Source organism: Pan troglodytes, chromosome 1, assembly GCF_028858775.2.
Source record: "Pan troglodytes isolate AG18354 chromosome 1, NHGRI_mPanTro3-v2.0_pri, whole genome shotgun sequence".
Lineage (NCBI taxonomy): Eukaryota > Metazoa > Chordata > Mammalia > Primates > Hominidae > Pan > Pan troglodytes.
In genome coordinates this window covers 145,644,825-145,668,650 of record NC_072398.2, presented here as the reverse complement: position 1 = coordinate 145,668,650, position 23,826 = coordinate 145,644,825, and the positions used below count along the sequence as shown (strand labels likewise).

At 37.4% G+C, this 23,826-nt stretch overlaps 1 protein-coding gene across 6 annotated transcripts in view; it reads right to left on the bottom strand.

Moving 5' to 3' along the window:
* DDAH1 (dimethylarginine dimethylaminohydrolase 1) overlaps positions 1–23,826 on the bottom strand; it is a 260,786-nt gene that overhangs the window by 85,257 nt on the left and 151,703 nt on the right. Inside the window, exon 1 of one of the 6 annotated variants that reach the window (XM_016921746.2) lies at positions 554–680. The exons of 4 other annotated variants lie outside the window; for them this stretch is intronic. In XM_016921746.2, coding sequence (XP_016777235.1) covers positions 554–556 — 3 coding nt within the window. In that variant the 5' untranslated portion in view covers positions 557–680. Of the gene's footprint in view, positions 1–553; positions 681–23,826 lie in introns of those variants that run through there. One more of the 6 variants, XM_054667671.1, reaches the window with a different exon arrangement.

Genomic DNA, 23,826 nt, shown 5'->3' with positions numbered 1-23,826 from the left:
CAGTCTATCTTATGTCAAGTTGTTTACTAGAAAAATAATTCAATGGGTAGAACATTTAAAATATTGTTTTCCCTGTGTGCTTACTTACAAATGGATACATGTTGTACTCTTGGCAAAATTTACTTGTTACATTTTAACAATGTAATGGCTGACAATAAAACACATTAGTACAAAACAATTTCTATATCTTAAATCACAACTATATTCCTCCTGCCACTTTTAGTAGGATAATGAATATTTCTATAACTAGTTTTTAACAAGTTTCTAAAATATTTTTAAGCCCATACGAAAGAAAAAAAAGGCTTATGGAATTTTTCTTTAAGAACTACATATTATATTTCACAAATAAAGCTAAACAGAAAAATGCAGATCAACATTACAATTCGCAAGTATTGAGCATTTAATGACCTCCATTTCTAGAATCCACTTCTTAGAAGATGCCACCAGTTCATATTGACCCATTATACATGAAACTTCTGCCTGTAGGATTGCAGTTGACAAAGCCTGAAAGACCACATTCTAGAAGGTACTGCTAAGCTTCATTTGCCCTTACCATAGCTGACTGCCATCAAATTGCCATCCAGAACTGCTTTTGGGAAGCAGTTCCTCCGCAATCTTTTCAACAGATTCCCTGTTTTAACATCCACCTGTGTTACTGAAGAACAGTCTGACCCGGATTGAGCCATGGAGCAAATAATAACACTAACTGCAGCTCCAGACAGAAAAAAAAAATAGGAGTTCATTTTCCAGACTCTTGTGGGAATACAGAGCATGTCTGCTGAAACCGAATCCAAGAGTTCAATGATACTGTAGACTCAAGTATTTCTTTATATTCCACGTAATAGCTTTTCCGTTCTTGGTGTTTTATAACACACTTCTGAGCCATGATTCAGAAAGTGAGGGAAATTCTCTGTCTTTCTCTCTCTCTCTCAAGTTGAGTTATATAAAAATTACAATTGCAAGGTGAAGCTCTAACAGAAGGCCACAGGAGTTGCTATATGTACTGTTCTCACTGACCCATCACTGCAACTTAAGTCAGTTCATGTGGACTTTCTTTGAGGGAACGCCATTTCTTTAGGCATTAAATCTAAACTTCTTTCCTTTGGGTTTTGTTTTGCTTCATTTTTGCCAGACTCTACAATCCGCCCTAGAAAGCCTGAGTATTACATCTTCATTCTGTCATTTTCAACCCTGTTTTCTCTCTTGACAAGGATAGACATGTTATTTTGCTGATATCACTGTTGAGTTGTATGAGGCCTTCTCCCTTTATGCAGGGGCCACCAGAGTAATCAGTTTTATGTAGCTGCCACTTCATACTACTGTATCCTAACAGCAGACATGCTAGCAATTCTCTTCAGTTTAATTCAATAAATAGGCCACATAGGTCTATTTATTAGCTGATATTGGCCTCCAACATCTAATATAACAAATATTACCAAAAAGAAATAGGGTTGAAACTATACCTAAGATTACAGAGGGAAATAGTCAAGCATCTGAGGAAAAGATCTTGTTTTTCCCTGCTATTAAAAAACTTAACTGTAAAAAACACTGTACGTAGTTCTATAGACGGCATGCATCATCAGGCTGTGAGTACAGACACGGAGATGGTTCCTTTAAATAAACACAGGTGTCAGGACGCTTAAGCATGTAAATGGAGGTCACACTTTATTTTTTCTGTAAGCTTAGTCTTAAAAAGTCGTGGTCTGGATCAACAGGAGCAGGGGCTGTATCAAGGCATGGTCCATTCCCTGCTCCGCATTTGGCTGGGAAAGACTTGGTCCTTGGCTGGATCTAAAAAGTGCCCTAAAAAAAAAAGCCCTACTTTATAGCAGTGAATAGTAAACTGGAGATAGCATGTTGGAATACAAGTCTTGAGAGAAGGTGGAATCCTCTATGAAAAAGAGAGAGCCTCAGAGAGGGGAGACAAGAACCCAAGAATCACAAATGTTTTGTTTCTCTGCCAGAAAGAAGGCCAAGGTGCAAGACTATCCCGTTCTCTTATTCCAAGCTGCCCTCATGTAATGAATGCTCTCAGCCACTCACTCGAATACATTTCTTTTGAAATTAGAAGTAAAACCAAACACTTAAGTTGCCAACTTAAAGAGGTTTGGTTGTATTTAAGAGCACACGGATATTACCCTCCAACAGTTTTAAAGAAGGTAAGAACTGACATTTATCCAGGACCCACTATGTGCCAGGGCTACCTACCATGTTTCCTCATTTGAATTCCATAACCACCCATGGTGGTGTGCATTATTATGTTTACTTTATAAATGTGAAAGTTGGAGCCCAAAGATGAGGAGTAATTTGTTCAAGGCCACACTGTCTAGAACATGGAGCAACCAGGCCTGTTCAATTCCAAAAGCCACGTTCTATCTCAAAAGCTTCTTTTAGAATATTTGATACAGTCCTCATAGAGATTTATGAAATAGAATTTTATCTTGAGAAACTAAGAAACACAGAAGAGAAGCTTTCCTCATCACTACATCTGGATCCAATAAACTTAAAAATATTTTTTTAAGATACATTACATTTGCTTTCTTTCTCTTTTTAAATTTGTAGTCCAAATTATCCCCATCCTCTCAGCAAAATGAAATAGTAACCTCTATGATAAATTATGAGATTATCTATAGTGTGAAATCATCATGAAGTCCAAAGAGAAAAGAAATGAAACAACTATTATGTTTTAAAACTTGAAATATTCAAGAAGGATACATATAGAATATACATTTTTTAAAAATTAATTTTTTAATTAACAAAAATTGTGTATGTTTATGGCATGCAGCATTACACTTTGAAATATGTATACATTGTGGAATGGCTGAATCAGGCATATGGCTTACCTCATATACTGATCATTTATTTGTGGTGAGAATAGGTAAAAATATACTCCTTTAGTTTTTGAGTATACGAAGCACTGTTATTACATATAGAGAACAGAATATACTATAAACATTCATAAAGGGCAAGCTGAAAAAATTACATTCCTTTATTTCATGGTAGTTTTAAATTTTTATATTAAAAAACTATTATATTAAAGCTTTAAAATAAAATGCTATATTACAAGGTCTTTATGACTCAAAGAGAAACAAGGAAAATTAGAGTATATTTAATAAAATTTAAAGGAAACCTCTTTTATTTGAAATATATAAGAAGAAAAACACATTATATTTCTTTAAGAGAGTTTAGACCTTCCTCCTTGAGTTTTTGTTTTTCATGTGTCCACTTTTTAAATGTTTCCATTTCCTCCACACACATATTTCTGAAGAGTTATGAGCAGGAAGTTTTCTCACGTATTTTCCCAAGTAGAAAGGCCTCCAGCTGCACACAGACTTTCCCATTGCCCCAGTATTAAAGTTCTGGGTAAAATTTTAATTACTAATTTAGGAAAGATGAGACATTTTAAAATTTAATACAGTTTGCCCTTTTTACAGACCATGTAGAATAAAGCCTCAGTATGCTTGAAAAAATCTCTTAGCAACTGAGAGCGGAGCTGGCCAACAATGGATGATTCATTGATTTAGCTTGAGTGTGCAGGAATGTCTGCCAAAAGGTCTGAATAAACTCACATTGCTAGACACTATGGTAAAATGTACCCTGACCTCTTTTAAAACTCTATCAGAGCGGAAAGTTAAACTTGCAGCTTTCCAGCAATTCACTGGCATCTGGAAACACACTTGAATTATAATATCTTGCTTTTATAACAATCGATAGATTATTATTTTCACCTAATTAGACAATGGCTGCTACTAATTGGAGGTTTCTAAGGGGACACCACCGTGTTTTTAAGCACTAAAAATAATGGTTTCCTATTCAATTTAAATCTGAAAGGAGGCTTTTTGAAATCCCAAACTGAAAGAACTGATTGTTGGTTTTTGGTAATATTGACCCAAGGGTTATGAAACATTACCCTAAACAATAATTTGTGCATTTAAAATTGGTAAACATTATGTAACAGATACCCCATGTCTCTAAGTTTATGCATATATGTAAAGATTATATATACCAGGACATCCTAGCTTATATTTATATAAAATTCAAAAGAGCTCGGCTCTTTTGGTTACATCTATCATTTGTCTCCTCAACATCCTTTTTAGGGGCAAGTATTATTTCTCCTGCTTTAGAACTGGAAGACCACGCATGTGGAATTTTAAATTGTTGGCTTGCATTCATAGGTATTCAAATCAAGTGCAGGCCCGGGCTTACAAATGGATATTCTAGTTTAAAATTGAGTATTAGACGCATTGCACTACTTTATCACTCACAACTTCAGCAGCTATAATAAAAATAATCCATGAAACCAAATCCTTGTTTCCCAGTGGTGAACAAAGATGTACTTCCTGGTTTCTTTTGCCCTTCACAAATGTAAGCATAGAGCATGGAATGTTCTGCCTTGAAAGAGCTGTGCTTTTGTCTGCTCTACTTCTTCTTCCTCATCTTTCCCCTTACCTTTTTCTCCTTCTTCCTTTTTTTTTTTTTTTTTATCTTTTTGTGGTAAAATATTCAGGATTAACTGAACAATTCTCTGCTCCACCCCAGAGGTAACCATGTTTATCAATTTGAAGTACTCCTTTTCATATTGTTTTGTGGAGCATTTCCATGATTAAATGAACACATAAAGGTATATCATTTTGATTTACATGTTTTCCCTGTTTAATATATTATTACATATTGTTCTATAACTTACTTTACAAAAAAAGTACTTCTTGGAAATCTTTTCATACCTGTACATTTGAATCCATTTCATTTTTAAAATTGCTAAAAAGTATGTCACAGTGTTAGCTTACTTTCTGAAATGGGGCAAGTTATACACATCCACTAAAAATACAGCTGTTCTTCCAGAATAACCTAGATGGTCATATAGAACAAAACAGCATATGGAAACGTACAAATGAGTGAAGAAATTTAGCCTATTTTTTTTAACTTACTTCACTCTTGACAATTATATGTATCCAATAGCACCAGAGGCAATGAATGGGCTTGTTACACTGGATGCTAAAATCCAAGTAGTAAGACGAATATGATGGGGATCTTGCCAGAAAGGGGCCTTGTCACTTGGAGCAGAGGAGTAGAGAGCTTTATGGGTCAAAGCTGAATAGAACACACACGGTTCCTGCCCTCATGGGGGTAACAGTCTAACTCTTAAAGACCTTCCAACTTCACCCCTCCTTTCCATTCCCACAGTAACTGATAGTCTAGACCAAACTTGTCCAACCCACAACCTGCATGCCACATGCAGCCCAGGATGGCTTTGAATGCAGCCGAACACAAATTCACAAACTTTCTTAAAACATTATGAGATTTTTTTGATGATTTTTTTTAGCTCACCAGCTATTGTTAGTCTTGGTACATTACATGTGTGGCCCAAGACAATTTTTCTTCTTCCAGTGTGCCCCAGGGAAGCCAAAAGATTGGACACCCCTGGTCTAGACTTTCCACATTTCTGGTGTGAACTATTGCAGGAAGCCCTATGTGGTTTTCTTGAGTCTAGTGTCTTGAACTGCTAATCCACAGCAGAGATATTCCCAAAGAGAAAGATCTGATCATGTCACTGCCCAAATGAAACACCTTCATTATTTTCCCTTAAATGACAATACAGGACAAAGTGTAATCATCTCAACCTGACATTCACAGTCTAACTTCCCAATTTTTCTCCTGTTACTTTAAGTTCTAGTCACATCAAACTTCCTACTGGTCTGTGGAGATTCTACGTCACACTTCTATGCTTTTTCACATACTGCCTAAAACGTCCTTTACCTTTTTCCACCTGGATCTCCTGCTTGTTGCTCTACACTGGCTTCAACATTGCCTCTTTGGTAAAGGGCTACCTGACTTCCACAGCAGGGATTTACTTCTTCTGTGCTCCCAAAGCAGGTTGCATTCACCTCTATAATGGCATTTCATGCTGTTTCAGCATTATTTGTAATGCATATATAAGTTTTCAACTTTATTTATAAGAAATTGTACATATTAGTTAAAAATCAATTGTGAAGCACCTACCTATGCTAAAGTTTTCATCAAATCTTAAGTTATCAGTCATAACTCATTGCTATACTAGTCCTCAGCCCTACTTGAGTTGTTGGACTGCAAGTTAATTGGGAAGATCCAAAGCCAATTGTAATCATAACAATTCTCCTTATGTATATATCAACAGAGATTATGAAATTATAGATTAGCTGAGCACAGTGGCTCAGGCCTGTAATCCCAGCACTTTGGGAGGCTGAGGCGGGAGGATCACTTGAGCCCAGGAGTTCAAGACCAGCCTGGGCAACATGGCACAACCCCATCTCTACAAAAAATACAAAAATTAGCCAGGCACACTGGCAAACACCTGTAGTCCCAGCTACACGGGAGGCCGAGGTGGGATAATCGCCTGAGCCTGGGAGGTGGAGACTGCAGTGAGCTGTGATCATGCCCCTATACTCCAGCCTCAGCAACAGAGTGAGACCCTTTCTCAAGGGAAAAAAAAATAGATCTACAGAAATTTCCTTAAAATGTAATAATGTTTATCTCTTTTTGAGAAAAAGGAAATGAGGCCGGGCATGGTGGCCCATGCCTGTAATCCCAGCACTTTGGGAGGCTGAGGCGGGTGGATCACCTGAGTTTGGGAGTTTGAGACCAGCCTGACCAACATGAAGAAACCCCATCTCTACTAAAAATACAAAATTAGCTGGGCATGGTGGCACATGCCTGTAATCCCAGCTATTCAGGAGGCTGAGGCAGGAGAATCACTTGAACCTGGGAGGTGGAGGTTGTCGTGAGCCGAGATGGCACCATTGCACTCCAGCCTGCAATAAGAGCGAAGCTCTGCCTCAAAAAAAAAAAAAAAATGGAAATGAGGTTAACATTGAATATTCTGGGGTTCAGGTACTGAGTATAATTGAGTTTAAAACACATAATTTGAATAAATTTTTAAAGATGACTTTGTAGTAGTTGGCTTGACCTAGTCCTAAGAATATTTTGATTCTCAATTTTACTTAAGTTTGTATCATAAATAATTATTTGCTTCCCTGCTAGAATGCCAAAGTATACAACCCAATGAGAAATATCCCCCTGCTTCTGGTGGAATATGAACCTATAAGAAGCAGACATTCTGATGACAGGTGTGGGAAAGAGGGAGGGAGACAGTATAAAAGGGTAGAGTCAACCATCAAAGAAGTCGTAGGCTGTTGTAGATAGCACTGTTCATCCATGGAGCTGAGATGATGTCTTGAGACCCAACTCTACCCAAGCATATTCTTCATAGGTCCACTGACTGAGTGTCTTGGCAGGGATCCTGACCAGCCATCTTAGTCTAGCCCACAAGTTATCACAGCATCACAAAAAACACTGCAGTGCATATGAAAACATTTAACCACTGTCATCCATGAAACAGACCAATAACAGTTGACAGTGAGGCAGGAGTCTAAGAAATAGCAATAAATTGTTATGAATTGCCTGGAATTAATAAATTAAACATTTGGAACAATTGCAGTAAGTAGCTTAGAGTAATATTTAAAAAACAAACGACAAGTGTTAAGGTCAAGTAGGTCAAACAGAAGAATTCACATAACTAGAGAAACAATTAGAAAGGTAACAGGCCTGCCTTAATTAGGATGCTCATTTGCTTGACAAAGTAAATTTTGACCCTGATGAGGGGACTGATGCTGTGTTCACTACCATGCTGTGCTGTCCTTCTGTCTTCTACACCAAATTGCATGAGCTCATCTGGGGGCAGGGACTGTCTTTCATTTCTAGACTCCCTAGCTCTTAGCAAAATGGCTGTCCTGTATACATCTGTCTAGATATAGATCAGGACAACAGACAATTAATTCTATTGGGTCCTAAATATAAAGACTATGAAAGAGACATCTGCAGTTCCTGATAGCTGCCATGATGGCAACTGCTGAGCCATTTGAAGGTAAACGCTGTGTTTCACTGTGATTCTGAGGCTCCCCATGGGGACTGCTGCTGCTGCAGATTCCTTAGAAGTATTCTGATTATGCTGGCTTCTGCTCTGAAAGGGAGGAATCTTGAGAAACCAGAGAAAGGTCAGCCGACACCTCAGCCTCAGCACTGTGGAGGTCAATCAATAGCTGGAAGAGGGTATAGAAAGGAATAAAAGCAGAACCTCCAATCTACCAAGGCCTGCAGGAATTTTCTCCACTGATATCATTAGAACTTCCGTCTAAATTATCCCACTGATATAGAATGTACTTGTGGAATTTAAGAGAGGCATTGGACTGATTTTTAAAATTCCTACATGTACCAAATTCCAGGCATAGTGCCAATGGTAGAGAAAAGAATATTTCTTTAAAAAATTAACTTAAAACATGTGAAAGGTTTTGTTTTAAGGCCGGCAATAGTCTCTTGTTTACTATAAACTGTCTTTATAATTCAACTCCATGTGACTACAGGAATTTCTTGAGTCGGAGTCTACTACGTCATGCTAGAGGCTCTAACGCTATTTGTTAAGTGACACAAATGAACACAGAAATAATCAGTCTACTGTTAGAACACACTGAATTTCATCTTTCAGGGTCTTCTAACAATTGTTCATCTGCCTCTTCCAGCTAGTCCCTCATGGCAAACCACAATGACCCCTTCACTCAACACAAGACGATCTTCCTGTGACTGAAGTCTCTTGGTCATTACTGGCTCTAAGCCTTTGCTCGGTTATTTCTTTCACTGAGAACATCTTCCCCTCTTCTTTACTACCAATCGGTGTAGTATGGCACAAAACTTCCCCTTTATTTCCCCCTAATCCCACCTCTTTTTGGCTTCATCATGTTGAAGGCATCTGTTGAGAGGACATTTGTACCCCTCATCCTTGGAAAAGCATCAAGGTAGTTCCCTAGAGAATGATGAGAACTGGTCTAAAGAACGGTGCAAATGGCATGTATAAAATATTTTGAGGGCCAGGCATGGTGGCTTGCACCTGTAATCCCAGCACTTACAGAGGCCAAGACAGGCACATTGCTTGAGCCCAGGAGTTCGAGACCAGCCTGAGTAACATGGCAAGACCTTGTCTCTACAGAAAACTAAAAAATTAGCTGGGCATGGTGGCACACACCTTTAGACCCATCTACTTGGGAGACTGAGGTGGGAGGATTGATTGAGCCTAGCAGGTCAAGGTATCAGTGAGCTGTGATGGTGCCACTGTACTCCAGCCTGGGTGACAGAGCAAGACCCTCTCTCAAAAAATAAATTTTTCTGAGGAAGGATTACTTTGTTAATATATTCTAGAAATATATAGCCAGAGAAAAACGTAAAATAAATCCATTACCGTGAATACCTACACACCAGGCTGCTACATGACTATTACCATTATCAAGTTCTCACTACTTTTGATGGAGTCAAGGAAATTTAGTGCACTTTAAACAACTGAACTGCATCTATGATAAGTGGAAAGTAAAGGAAATTTACTTAAAGTTTTACCATTTAAGGACACTGGATCCCAGTCCTATGAACCTGTGCCTTAGCACATATTTTTTGCAGCTGCTGATACACTGAAGAGCCAAAGCTAAGCTTTGAAAGTTTGGATTCCTGTGTGTTGTGATAATCAGCTGGGGTTTGGAAATGCCTTCAAAAATCTAATGCTCTGGCCCTTTAACAAGGCTTCTGAAAAAACAATTTAACATCTGGAATCAAGTATTTTGTGGAAGTCCAAGACCAACAGGGCAAAGAACATTTCTTTCAGTAACAGTTAAAATGTGGCACTTCCTTCTCCTTCATCAAATAAATGGGTTTATTTGACAAAGATCCTGAGGTAGTTTATAATAAGTAAAATATGGCATAGAAGCAAGGTATAGAAAACAGGATACTCCAGATATTTATCACTGAAAGTCTTTCCTAAATGTGCTGCTTTATTCTTCCAGCATCATTTTCTTTTCCAAAATTCAAATCCGAAAAACAATCGAAGTCAAGCCTTCTTCATTTAACCTTTCTAAGAGACTGCAGAGTGAGGATGAGTAAAGAAATTATAGAGTTCATCTTTCATCTTTTCCAACATACTTCAGAAGAAGACAAAAATAGTAACTGAATGTATGAATTTCTTAAGTCTTTGGGTAGCTACAGTAACTCATATCAAATGCAAAAACAGAAGTGGTTATATCTATTGAATGTTGACTAATTCTCTACAGATTTTAGATATTGTTTAAAACAACATATGAAAATGTGTTTCCTACTAAAATAATAACAGATGACATTTATTGTATGCTTAACATGTATCAGGTCAGGCACTGTACATTTAACTTTCAAAATAATTGTTATCCTTTTCTTCTTGTGATGAGTAATTAATACAGTGGTATGGTAGAACTGGCATAGAGAGAGACAAATAGAACAATAAAATAGAAGGATTAGAACCCAGAAACAGATCCACACATATATAGGGCTATAGCTCACAACAAAGAGAGCATTGTAGATCAGCAGGAAAAGGACAGACCATTCAATAATGGTGCCAGGAGAGTTAGTTCTCCATATACGGTGTGGGTAACAAGAAAAAGAAGGAAATTGGATCCCATCCTCACACAATATATAAGAATACATTCCAAATGGAAGTAAGGTCTTAAACATGAAAGGCAAAATGCTAAAGCTTTTAGAAGACAATATAAGGAAAGGATCTGACCACGTTAAAATTAAGAGCTCTGGTTCATCATCAAAAAGTACCACAGAGTAAAAAGGCAAGCCACAAACTTGGAGACAATCTTTGCAACACACACAATCAACAAAGGATGTTTCCAGAACATATAAAGAATTCCTCTGAAAAAGAGAAACAACTCAATAGAAAAATGGACAATTGATCGATAGGTACAGTGTTTCTCCTCCACTTTCTAAGAAATGGAGGAGAGAGATTCTCCTTTACCCACTAACCTACAATGCTCCCTTTGTCTGAGTTATGGCCCTGTATATATGTGTGGAGTTGTTTCTAGGTTATTCCTTCTATTTTATTGTTCTTTGAAAGTGGAGGAGAGACTCAAAGACTGCCTGGCACATGGGATGTACTCAAACAACATTTGATGAATGAACAAAAACACAAATGGCCCATAAACATATGAAAAGATACCCAAGCTCATTGGTAATCAGGGAAAGAAAAATGAAAACCACAATAATTTTGTTTTTTAAAAAATAGAAGGAAAATTTTAAAATCAAAATTTGGAAGGCCCCTGTGACTTTAACGAAAATCAAATATTTCAAGTGTTGCTTTTTTTTTTCTTTTTTTTTTTGAGATGGAGTCTCGCACTGTCACCCAGGCTGGAGTGCAATGGTGCTATCTCGGCTCACTGCAACCTCCGCCTCCCAAGTTCACGTGATTCTCCTGCCTCAGCCTCCTGAGTAGCTGGGATTACAGGTGCCTGACACCACGCCCGGCTAATTTTTTGTAATTTTAGTAGAGACAGCGTTTCACTATGTTGGCCAGAATGGTCTCAAACTCCTGACCTCGTGATCCACCCACCTTGGCCTCCCAAAGTGTTGGAATTACAGGCGTGAAACCACTGCACCCGGCCAAGCGGCACTTTTACCCATTGCTTGTGAGAACATAAATGCTTGAAAGCTATTTCAGCAGTACTTACTATAGCTTAAAATCTTGTACACTTTACAAGCCAGCTCTACTTCTAGAAATCTGAGAGAATTTCTAGCACGTGTAACCTAGGAGATACATTTCAGTTTATTAATTGCAGGGTTGCTCATAATATTAATAGCAAGAAACAATCCAAATATAAATCAGCAGAAAAAACTGAATATATTCATATGTTGAAATACATCATACAGTAATGTTAAGTAAAAGAAGTCACACAAAAACATAAAAAGTATGATTCTATTTATGCAAAGTTCAAAAACAGAAAAAAATGAAACACTATATTATTTGGGGGGAAATAGACAAGTAATGAAATTATGAAGAAAAACAAGGGAATAGGTTGACATAAAACTCAGACAAGTAGTTACCTCTGTGGGGAGGATTGTGATTGAGGAGAGGTTCACAGATGCCTTCTAAATTTTGATTTTTAAAATCTGTGTAATAAGTATACAGGTATTCATTTTATTTTCTTTAAACTTTTCAGTTGTTTTAAAACACTGTTCTGAATGTATACTTTTCAATAATTAAAAAATTATATGTCAGCTACATTTTAAAATGAATCAAATTCTTCCTGAATCCTACCATAGGAATTATCTACTTATATAAATTATATCATGAAAGCTTTAGAAAAGCAAATAATATTAAAGAAAGAAAAGCAAATAAAATAACCCCTTAATTTATTAATACTGATGCTCATACTTTTAGTTTTGAGTTTGCTTATGTTAGGACATATTTGCATATAATTTACTTCGAGGTATGAAAAAAGAATATAAATTTTTTGAATCTTTCACTCTAACAAAGTCTTATCACAGTCTTTGTGTGACTGTGATTTTGGTTTCATTCTATATATAGTATTTGGTTTTTGTTTTTTGGGGTTTTTTTTTGAGACGGAGTCTCACTCCTGGGTTCAAGCGATTCTCCTGCCTCAGCCTCCTGAGTAGCTGGGACTACAGGCATCCACCATGACACCGGCTAAATTTTGTATTTTTAGTAGAGACAGGGTTTCAACATGTTGGCCAGGCTGGTATCAAACTTCTGACCTCAGGTGATCCGCCACCTTGGCCTCCCAAAGTGTTGGGATTACAGGCATGAGCCACCATGCCCAGCCTACAAACAGTATTTGACTAGTTTGATTATCTGCAGGGAAATGTTCATAAAGTTCATAATATTCCCAAAGATAGTTATTTTTAAAACAGTTGTCTCTAGTTTCTGGAAAAGAAAGAATTTAGAATAGTGTGGTCAGACCTGGAGTGGATCAGACAACTGAACTGGTGCCTTCTTTTCTTTTTTTGAAACAGGGTCTTGCTCTGTTGCCCAGGCTGGAGTGTAGCTGCATGATCATGGCTCACTGTAACCTTTGCCCCGTGGGCTCAAGCAATCCTCTCATTTCAGTCTTTTGAGTAGCTGTGACCACAGGTGCACATCACTACATCCAGCTAATTTTTGCTTTTTCGTAGAGACGGGGTTTCACCATGTTGCCCAGGCTGGTCTCGAACTCCCAGGCTCAAGCAATCTGTCTGCATTGGCCTCCCAAATAGGTGGGATTACAAGCACGAGCCACTACTGCACCTGGATGAACTAGTGTTTTTTCTAACCAAGGTTCTCTCAGTGGCTTTTACCGGGTAGTGGTCCTACATATAACATCATGAAGACAACACTAGATTTTACTTTTTAGAAAACCATTTTTTGTGGATGAAACCCACCAACTGTAAAATGATCAAATTATCAGGTGAAAAAATATGATTTTAGTGAAGGGACTCTGCTGGCACCTTGAGTTGAAATCTGAGACCCCAACAGCCAAGCTGGCTGGGCTGGAAGGCTCTGTGGAGCACAGCGTGCAGCCAGGAGTTGGCGCTGGCGAAGGACAGCCACCTCCTGGCAGGGCTGGATCAGTCTACTGTGCTGGGTGAGTGGGAACAGCGGGGAGGGAAGTCAGGCCTGGCTGTGTGCAAGAGCCCCATTCACAGAGAGGCAAGTGGGTTCGATATGCTTGTGTTCTAGGCCTCATCCCTTCCATCATGCCAGTCTCCATCCCCAATATCACCACCCCCACACCCTCTAAATGTTGACAGGTCCCTTCCTGAGGGCAGGTTCTTCACCACTCTTACAGCTCAGTTGACTGAGAAGTCCAATCATATTTTCTGAGAATTTAAGCAAACAGGATCCCTTTGAAGAAAATCAAAGTTGGAATGTAAATCCTATCTCCTTATAGGGAAATCTAAAAGCCTTAAAAATATTTCTCTTTATCAATCTTAATACATATAACTCTCCTTGTAATCAGCAGCAGCTTCCTGCAAAATTATTCAATACAAAAAGAATAAAATAATCTCTGTCCTCTCTAATGCCCAAATAGTATGTATTTATTTGCCCTATAAAAGCCATTTCTCTCATGAATTGAAGAGTGAATTTAGAAAATCAACTGCAAGATAATTGAAAAATACCCTGATTTGAAAACTAAAAATAGGCAATTCATTGTCAAGCTGAGATCCTTTAAAAGATGGTCACAAAGACTGTTTTAGAAATATAATTATTACATATATTTACATACCACATACCATTCTACTAACGATTACAAATCATAGTTGCTTTGCGGAAAGTCTGTAGGAAATGGTGGCAGAAGATAAGCTTTCAGACAGTTTGATTAGGATGGGCATAATGACCAAATCTACAGAGCTCTTTGAAAACATTAGGATAAGAGGCTGAAATAGCTACTTCATCTTTTTGAACCTCATTTGCTATTAAGCTTGCTGCTGCTGCAGGCAGATAAGATCCAAGACCAAACACAAAACATACATTTGATTCAGCAGGAGGCTTATCTCAGCAAGTGGACCAATCAAAAAATTGGTCCAAGAAAAGCATTTCCCTTTTTCGTCCCAACAATTCAGGGTCTCTCTACAATGTAACAAGTGAAAACATGAAAGGTTAATTTGTTTTTTGTCCCACTAAAATGAGACCAATAAAACTCGGTAAAACAAGAAATTTATGAAATTCCTTAAAAAACAAATTTCTTTTTATTTGTTTATTACACAATTTGACACATCTGGGGTTTATAATTTATAGGAACAGAAAGTAAAAGACCATGAATTTGGTCTGAAATGGGCGAACTATGATCTAAACTCTGGTGCAACATAATTTATGGACCAAATACCAGGAGAAGGCATCACATTTCATTGGTATTTAAAATTTCATTTACACTTTTCAGTTAAATGCTCGTTTGCAGAGGAAGTCAACAAAAGTTTTTATCTTTCAGCCTTTCTCTCTAGCAAGCTAGAAAATGTAGCATCTCTTCGGATGTTGGAAATGTCCTTTTCAGTGTTCAGGAACGCTGTCACTTCTCCTTTTAACACAGTACCCATATCCCTGCTTTCCCATCCATTTGAATTGGTTCCTGGTGCAACAGGAACGCTATCTTGCCATGCTATGGGTCCTATCCCATAATCAATGTTAGTGGTGGATAAAGGAGTGGAGTACAGATTATAGGTCAGGACAGGAGAAGCCAGTCATATCTCTCCAACTTGGCTCCCTCTATGCCCTCTGCTCATATCGTAGTTGGGTTGATGTCTGCATTACAAGAGGGAAAGAGCCTTCCATGCCTTTGCCTATAAAAGACTGGTTCTGCCCAACTTTTCCTAGCTGGACAAATCAGTTAAGTAGGATCTGTAATCAATGTATGCTAAGTTTTACAGGAAAAACAAGTTGATGCATGACAGATGTGATTGCTTTTCCTAGGAAAAAGCCATTAAAATTGTAAAAGTGTTAAAGCCTTGAACAACTCCAGGAGACACCATTATATGAATGGTGTCTCCTGGAATTGTGCGATGAAGTGCTCCTTCAAACAGTAGCAATAAGAAAGTTTGGGTAATGTGGCCAGAAGTGTGGCTCACATCTGTAATCGCAGCACTTTGGGAGGCCGAGGTGGGCAGATCACCTGAGGTCAGGAGTTTGAGACCACCCTGACCAATATGATGAAGCCCTGTCTCTACTAAAAACACAAAAAATTAGCCAGGCATGGTGGCATGTGCCTGTAACCCCAGCTATTTGGGAGGCTGAGACAGGAGAATCACTTGAAACTGGGAGACAGAGGTTGCAGTTAGCCAAGATCGCACCATTGCATTCCAGCCTGGATGACAAGAGTGAAACTCCATCTTAAAAAAAAAAAAAAAAAAAAAGTCTGGGTAACATATTTTAAAAATAAACTTTCTCTTTGGGACAGTTTTAGATTTAAAGAAAAATTGTGAAACTAGTACAAAAAGTTCCTATATGGACTTGCAAATGCATTCCCCTATTATTGCCTTCTTACGTTAGTATGATGCATTTGTTACCATATATTGGTTCACCTAATGTCCTTTTCCTATATTGGGATCCCATCTAGGATCCAACATTGCATTTGAATCCTCATGCCTCCCTAGGCTTCTCTTGGCTATAACAATTTTTCAGACTTATTTTTTAAGACCTTGAGAGTTTTCAGGAGAGCTGATTTTATTTTATTTTATTTTTGTAGAATGTCCCTCAAGTTGCATTTCCTTGATTTTTTAAAAATAACAATTAGTCTGGGCTTATCATTTTTTGGAGAGAATCACAGGGGTAAAGTGCCATTTTCATCACATTTTATCAAGGTTGCAAACTATCAACCCTCTGGAGCTGTGGTCTGAGCTGGGGTTCGACCTGGGCTCCTCTGAGCTATGGCTAGATGGGGTTCGACTGGGATGCAGGGAGCAGTGTCCCGAGGCTGTGCAGGGCAGCACACTCCCTGGGTCTGTCCCAGGAAACCATTCTTCCCTCCTAGGCCTCAGGGCCTGTGATGGGAGGGGCTGCCATGAAGGTCTCTGAAATGCCTTTGAGGACTTTTCCCCACTGTCTTGGCTACCAGCACTTGCCTTATTTTTAGTTATGCAAATTTCTCTAGCAAGTGGTTGCTCAGCAGCCACATGGCCAGGTTGCAAATTTTCCAAACTCTTACACTCTGCTTCCCTTTTAAATATAAGTTCCAGCTTTAAGTCATTTATTTGCTCCTGCATATGAGCATAGGCTGTTAGAAGCAACCAGGGCACATCTGGAGCACTTTGCTGCTTAGACATTTCTTCTGCCAGATAGATACCCTAGGTCATCACTCTAAAGTTCAAACTTCCATAGATCCCTAGGGCATGGACACAATGCAGCCAAGGTCTTTGCTAAGGTATAACAAAAGTGACCTTTACTCCAGTTCCCAGTAAGCTCATTTCCTTCTGAGACCTTGGTAGCCTGGACTTCACTGTGCATATCACTGTCAGCATTTTGGTCACAGTCATTTAACCAGTCTCTAAGAAGTTCCAAACTTTCCCTTATCTTCCTGTCTTCTTCTCAGCCTTCCACACTCTTCCAACCTCTGCCTGTTACCTAATTCCACATTTTCAGGTGTCTTTATAGCAATGTCCCACTCCTCAGTACTGATTTTCTGTGTTAGACCATTCCCACATTGCTATAAAGAAATATCTGAGACTGGGTAATTTATAAAGAAAAGAGGTTTAATTGGCTGAGGGTTCTGTAGGCTGTACAGAAAGCACAGTAGCATCTGCTTCTAGGGAGGCCTTGGGAAGCTTCCAATCATGGCAGAAGGTGAAGCGGGAACTGGTGCTTCACAAGAGAGAGGGAGCAAAAGAGAGGGAGGGGGAGGTGCTATACATTTTTAAACAACCATATCTTGTGAGAACTCACTCACTATTGTGAGGACAGCACCAAGGAGATGGTGCTAAACCATTCATGGGAAAATTGACCCCATGATCCAATCACCTCCCATCAGGCCCCACCTCCAACATTGGGGATTATAATTCAACATGAGACTTGAATGGGGACACAGATCCAAACCATATCACAAAAGAAATAACTTTATCAATGAGAATACTGTACATTCTTTTTGTGTTGTATCTTTTGTTTTTAATCTTACAAATTCCACTCATTTCCAAAGTTACTGAGGTCAGCAGCTTTCTCCTCCACCCGCTTCAGTGAGGTTGCTTCACACATTGTAACACAGTTAGATTGGTTTTTATCACATTCTACTTTCCATTCTGGGACTCCCAACCTCCTGAATGATTTTTTTTTTTCTAAGTTTGCATACATTGAGGTTTATTCTTTGTGCTGTGAAGTTAATGGGTTTTGACAAATTACATATCTGTAATTTTAGTATCATACAGAATAGTTTTGCTGCCCACAAAATCCCCTGTGCTTTACCTGTACCTGTTTAACCCTCCTTCTCTGTCCCTGAGCCCCTGATCTTTTCACTATTGCTAAAGTTTTGTCTTTTCTAGATGTCATATAATTGGAATCATACAGTATGTAGCCTTTTTGGATTGGCTGCTTTCATTTAGCAATATGCATTTAAGATTCATCTGTGTCTTTTAAAGATTACTTATTTCTTATGATGAAAAATATTCCTTTATATTCATGTACCATAGTTTGTTTATCCATTCACATATAGAAGGACATCTTGGTTACTTTCAGTTTTTGGTGATTATGAATAAAGCTGCTATAAACATTCACATGCAGGTTTTTGTGTGGACATGCTTTTTCAATGCATTTGGGTAAATACTTAGGAGCATGATTGCTGGATTGTATGGTAAGATCATGTTTAGCTTTGAAAGAAACTACCAAAATGGCTGTTCTTACTAGCAATAAAAAGAGTACCTATTGTTCTGTATCCTTGCCAAGCGATTGATATTGTCAGTTTTTTAAAATTTTAGCCATTTGAATAGGTGGGTAGTGATATCTCATTTTAATTTGCAACTCCTTAACAACAAATTATGTTAAGCATCTTTTCAAATTTTTTTCCATCTGCATATCTTCTTTGGTGAAGAGTCTGTTCAGGCCTTTTTCCTACTTTTTAATTAGCCTGTTTTCTTATTGCTGTGTTTTAAGAGTTCTTCGTATATTTTGGATACAACTCCTCTATCAGATATGTGTTTTGCAAGTATTTTCTCCCAGCCTGTGGCTTGTCTTTTATTAATTTAACAGTTTCTTTCATAGAGCAGAAGTTTTTAATTTTAATAAAGTGTAGATTATAAAATTTTTCGTCATAAATCATACTTTTGGTGTTGTATATAAAAATTTATTGCCAAACCCAAGGCCACCTATATTTTATCCTGTTTTCTTCAAGAAATTTTAGTTTTGCATTTTACGTTTTGGTGTATGATCCATTTTGCATTAATACTTATGAAAGGTATAAGGTCTGTGCCTAGATTCACTTTTTTCTTATGGACATCCTATCGTTCCAGCAACAATTGTTGAAAAGATCCTTTTGCCACTGAGTGGTGCTATGGACTGAATTGAGTCCCCCTAAAATGTTTATACCCTAACCCCAGTGTGGTGATATTTAGAAATGGGATCTTTGGGAGATAATTAAGGTTAGATGAGGTAACGAGGGTGGGGCCCTCATGATGAGATTAGTGAAGAGACTCCAAACGGCTTGCTTGTTCTCCCTGTCTATGTGCACAAAGCAAGGAAAGGCCATATGAGCGCGCAGCAAGAAGGCAGCTGTCTGAAAGCTAGGAAGAGAGAATCCAACCATGCTGCCACCCTAATCTCAAGATGTCCAGCCTCCAGACCTATGAGAAAATAAAAATTTATGTTGTTTAAGCCACCCAATCTATGGCATTTTGTTATGGCAGGCTGAGCAGATTAGGAGAAATGGCTTTTAATCCTTGTCAAAGATAAATTGCCTATACTTGTGTGGGTCTATTTCTGGGCTCTCTATTCTGTTTCATTGATCTATGTGCCTATTTTATCACCAATATACACTGTACTGATTACTGTGACTTTATAGGAAATCTGGAGATCAGGTAGTGTGAGTCTTCCACTCATTCTTCTTCAGTATTATGTTAGCTATTCTAGGTTTCTCACCTTTCCATATATGCTTTAGAATCAGTTTGCCATTATCTACAGGACAGCTTTTGCTAGAATTTTAATTGGGAATAAATCAAATCTATAGGTGAAGAAGAGAATAATTAACATCTTAACAATTTGAGTCTTCCAATTCATGAACAAGGAACTGGATTTCTTTCATCCAAGTTTTATGGTTTTCCACATAGATCTTGTACTTATTTTGTCAGATTTATATGTAGGCATTTTTCCTCCTTCCCTTCCTTTTCCCCCCTTGCTTCCTCCCTCCCTCCCTTCTTGCTTTTTTGGTGCTACTGTAAATGTATTGTTTTTAAATTTTAAATTCCAATTGTTCATTGCTGGTATGTAAGAAAGCAATCAACTTTTGTATATTAACATTGTGCCCTGAAATCTTGCTATACTTCCTTATTAGTTCTAGAAGTTGTGTTTTCTTTTTTGTCAGTTCTTTGGGATTTTCTTATGGAGACAATCATGCAAAAAATAGCTTAATTTCTTTCTTCTCAGCCTGTGCTCCTTTTATTTACTTTTCTTTTCTTATTACACTAGCTAGGACTTTCTGTAGTTTTGAACAGCAGTGGTCAGAGAGGAAATCCTTGCTTTGTTCCCAATATTAGAGGGCAAGCATTGAGTTTGTCACCCTTAAGTATGTGTTGCGATTTTTATCATGAATGGGTGTTAGATTCTGTCAAATGTTTTTTTCTCTAACATTAATATCATCACATATCTTTTCTTCTTTAGCCTGTTGATGTGGTGGATTACACTGGTTTTCAAATGCCGAATCAGCCTTGCATACCTGGCATAAATGTCACTTGTTCATTGTGTATAATTTTTTTTATATATTATTAGATTCAATTTCCTAATATTTCATTGAAGATTTTGTATCTATGTCCATGAGAACTATTGGCCTATAGGCCTTTCTTGTAATATCTTTATCTGGCTTTGGTGTTAAGATAATACTGGCCACATAGAATGAGTTAGGAAGTGCTCTCTCTGCTTCTGTTTTCTGGAAGAGATTAAGGAGAATTGGTGTTATTTCTTAAGTCTTTGGTATAATTTAGCAATAAGGTAAACTTGAGCCTGGTATTCTTCTCTTTTTAAGTTATTAATTGCACTGAGATCAAGACAGTATAGGGAATGTGAGACTAACATACAGAATGAATTATGCAACCTGATTATCTTCAAATACCTATATTTTTCAGCACAAATATGAACTAAGGTGATATCTGTCCACACACTATATAAGTAAAGAAAAGAAGATCTTTGTAGATACAGAGATAGTCTGGTGAGCATGCTTTTTAAAAAACTATTTTTCCCCCTTAACCAGTATCTCCATTTTCTCAAATGTAAAAATAGATACCACTATCTCCTTCCTTTTTAGTTCACAGGGCTATATAATTAGAAAAACACCAGTCAATTTTCCTGAGTTCCCTAAGGATTTATCATAGGCATATATACCACCTTAATGAAATTTCTAAGTGCTGTGTTATTAAATTTAATTTTTTTAAATTTTCCAAATTCTCTCCAATGAGTATATATTTATTAGTTCTATAATCATAAAAAAGTTATATGATAAAGAGAAAATGACCTTTGGCTTTCCTTTCTAATGTATCAGTGTAAAAAAAGGAAGCAAATATAAACACATAGGAAGAGATAAGAATTAGTTATATAAACAATAATGAGAATGATCACAGTCATCCAGTCTATTGTCGTTGGCTGTCTGTAGAAAAGAGTATCCCTTTTTTTTTATTGAAACATTTACTTATGCTCTGTTAAGAAGCCTTCAATATTTCAATTATTGAGATCATACAGTATCTTTTAAAATTAAGCATTTATTTGCAGTTCATTTTCATGTGAGCTGTCATGTCACATTAACTACCAGATGAAGTTAGGCATTACATTTCACACTGCAGTTCTTTCATGTTGAAACCAAAATCTCACTTCAGGACTGTAGTTTTAGACTTGCGCTTTTCAAAGACAATCCATCACTTCTTTTTTTATTTTTCTTTCTAGATTTTCACTTGTCCATCTCTGCAAGCTAGTAATTTTACTCAGTTTTCTTCAAATATTTTTTTTATTGATCCGAATTTGTATTCCTTTCCCCACAACTCCCACTCCCTGCTTCTAGAGCTAGCCATGCCATCTCTCAGACATTTATATTTCTTTGATGGATAAATCAGAGCTAGACTTTCCTCATCTATAAGGAATACTTTTGCCAATACAAACATAAAATATCAAACACACTTAGAGAATGCATTCTTAAGCAGAAACACCAGAATACTTAACAACTGTTTTCCAAGTCTGATCACCATCAATACATAACGATTATATCTCCAGTCTGAAGTTTTACATCAAGTAAATGTTTCTTTGCAAGAACTTAAATCCGAGGATAAGAGAAGTTATTACGTTTTTCCAAGGTAGTTTAAAATTTCCCTCCAAAACACACATATTTAGTTTTGGCTGGTAGGTTATTTTGTTTCATTTTTAAAACAAGGATAGCTTGTGGTCTTAAAAGAATTCTTCAATAAGCTGTCTGAGTTCAAATCTTGTACCCACCTTGTATTAGCTGAGTGACTTTGGTTAAGGACAGTTACTTAATTATCCTGGGCCTCAGTTTCTCTCTTTGAAAAACAGATTCATTCACTAAAATAATATTTATGAAGTATTCATTTTGTGATAAGCACTAGTCTAGCTACCGGGGATATACATTTACAAAACAGATTTTAAAATATCCTGTCCTGGTGGACCTCACATTACGTTCATTACTAACAGGGATAATTTCAGTGCCTCTCTCATAGGATTGTTGCAAGAATTAAATTGATGAATACATACGTAACACTTATAACAGTGTCACACAATGAGAGCTCAGTAAAAGCCATCATCACCATAATCAAATATTTAATTTTCATAAAAAGTTTTCCTTTATGTTTTCCCATTCCTTGTTTCCTTGGAACTTAGAAATAATAGATTTAAGTTATAAAATAATAGTATTAATGTAGTATCACTAGGCCTCAATTTCCTTACCTATAAAATGGTGATATCCCCCTCTACAGTGTTGGTATAAAAATAGAATGAAACAATTTAAATGAAAGTGCTTTGTAAACTATCAAGTGCTCCACAGACTAAATATGTCATTATGTAGCAAGTGCCTTGGCTTAAGTCCTTGCACTCAGAAGTCCTTCAATACACATTAATTGAATTAATTTATGGCCTAAGCAATTGCATAGCTACTATTTGAGCAGTTCTGAAATACTTGAGACCCAAGACACTAACCTAGTATAAGTAGGTAACAAGCTACTCAAAACAACTTCTGCTAATTTAATATTGCCTATCAATAAATTACCTGACATCTCAAAGGAGTTGAAAAACAAGCCCAGTGTGGAGGCTCATGCCTGTAATCCCAACAGTTTGGGAGGTCGAGGTGGGAGGATGGCTTGAGTCCAAGAGTTCGAGACCAGCCTGGGCAACATAGTGAGACCCCCATCTCTACAGAAAGTTTTAAAAAACTTAGCTAGGCATGGTGGTGTGCACCTGTAGTCCTAGCTACTTGGGAGGCTGAGGCAGGAGCATTGCTTAACCCCAGGAGTTTGAGGCTGCAGTGAGCCATAATGTGCCACTGCATTCCAGCCTGGGCAACAGAGTGAGACCCTGATTCTTAAAAAAAAAAAAAAAAAAAAAAAAGGAAAAAGAAAAATAAATTACATTTTCCTTGACTACCCACTTGGGCTAAAACTTCTAAACCTCATTATCTTAAGGATGATGTTAGTTCAATTTCCTTATTTTATACGAAGGCAAATAAGTCTCAGAAAACTTAAGTGACTTCCACAGGATCATAGTTAGTGCCAATTTCCATTTCACCTTTAAACCAAGACAAGCACACATTAGGTGCCTTCACATATAAAAGAGAATACAGGTCTCTGATTCTCATTTAAACGCTACTAAGTTCCACAATGTGTTAAGAACTCATCATGCTTGTGGCTCTGTTTTTGTTTTTGTTTTTTTCCAAGTGAGCTAAAAAAAAAAAAAAAAAAAGTGGAAGAGACAATGGAAAACAAACTGAAGAGGGCATTCTGTACTACAGCATGTCTGAAAATCTGTTCATTTTCTGAAATTTTTTAATGCAAAACATCAGATCTCTAACTGTCAAAAAGCCTGCTCAGAAGGAAGCAGCTAGTTAAGGAACTCTGTTTAGGATTTTTATTCCAACTGGTTCATATGGTAACTTGGATTCAAGCAAGACTTTTACAGCAGTGAGATCTTTATCTAGAAATAGCAAGTACAAAACGCTTGTGTCTTGCCAGTCTATGCAGAGCCAGCTCAAAGGGACAGACTGAAATAGTCATCATCTTCTTACATGATCATTAAACTGGGTATGTTTACATGACTGTCTGTTGTCAATT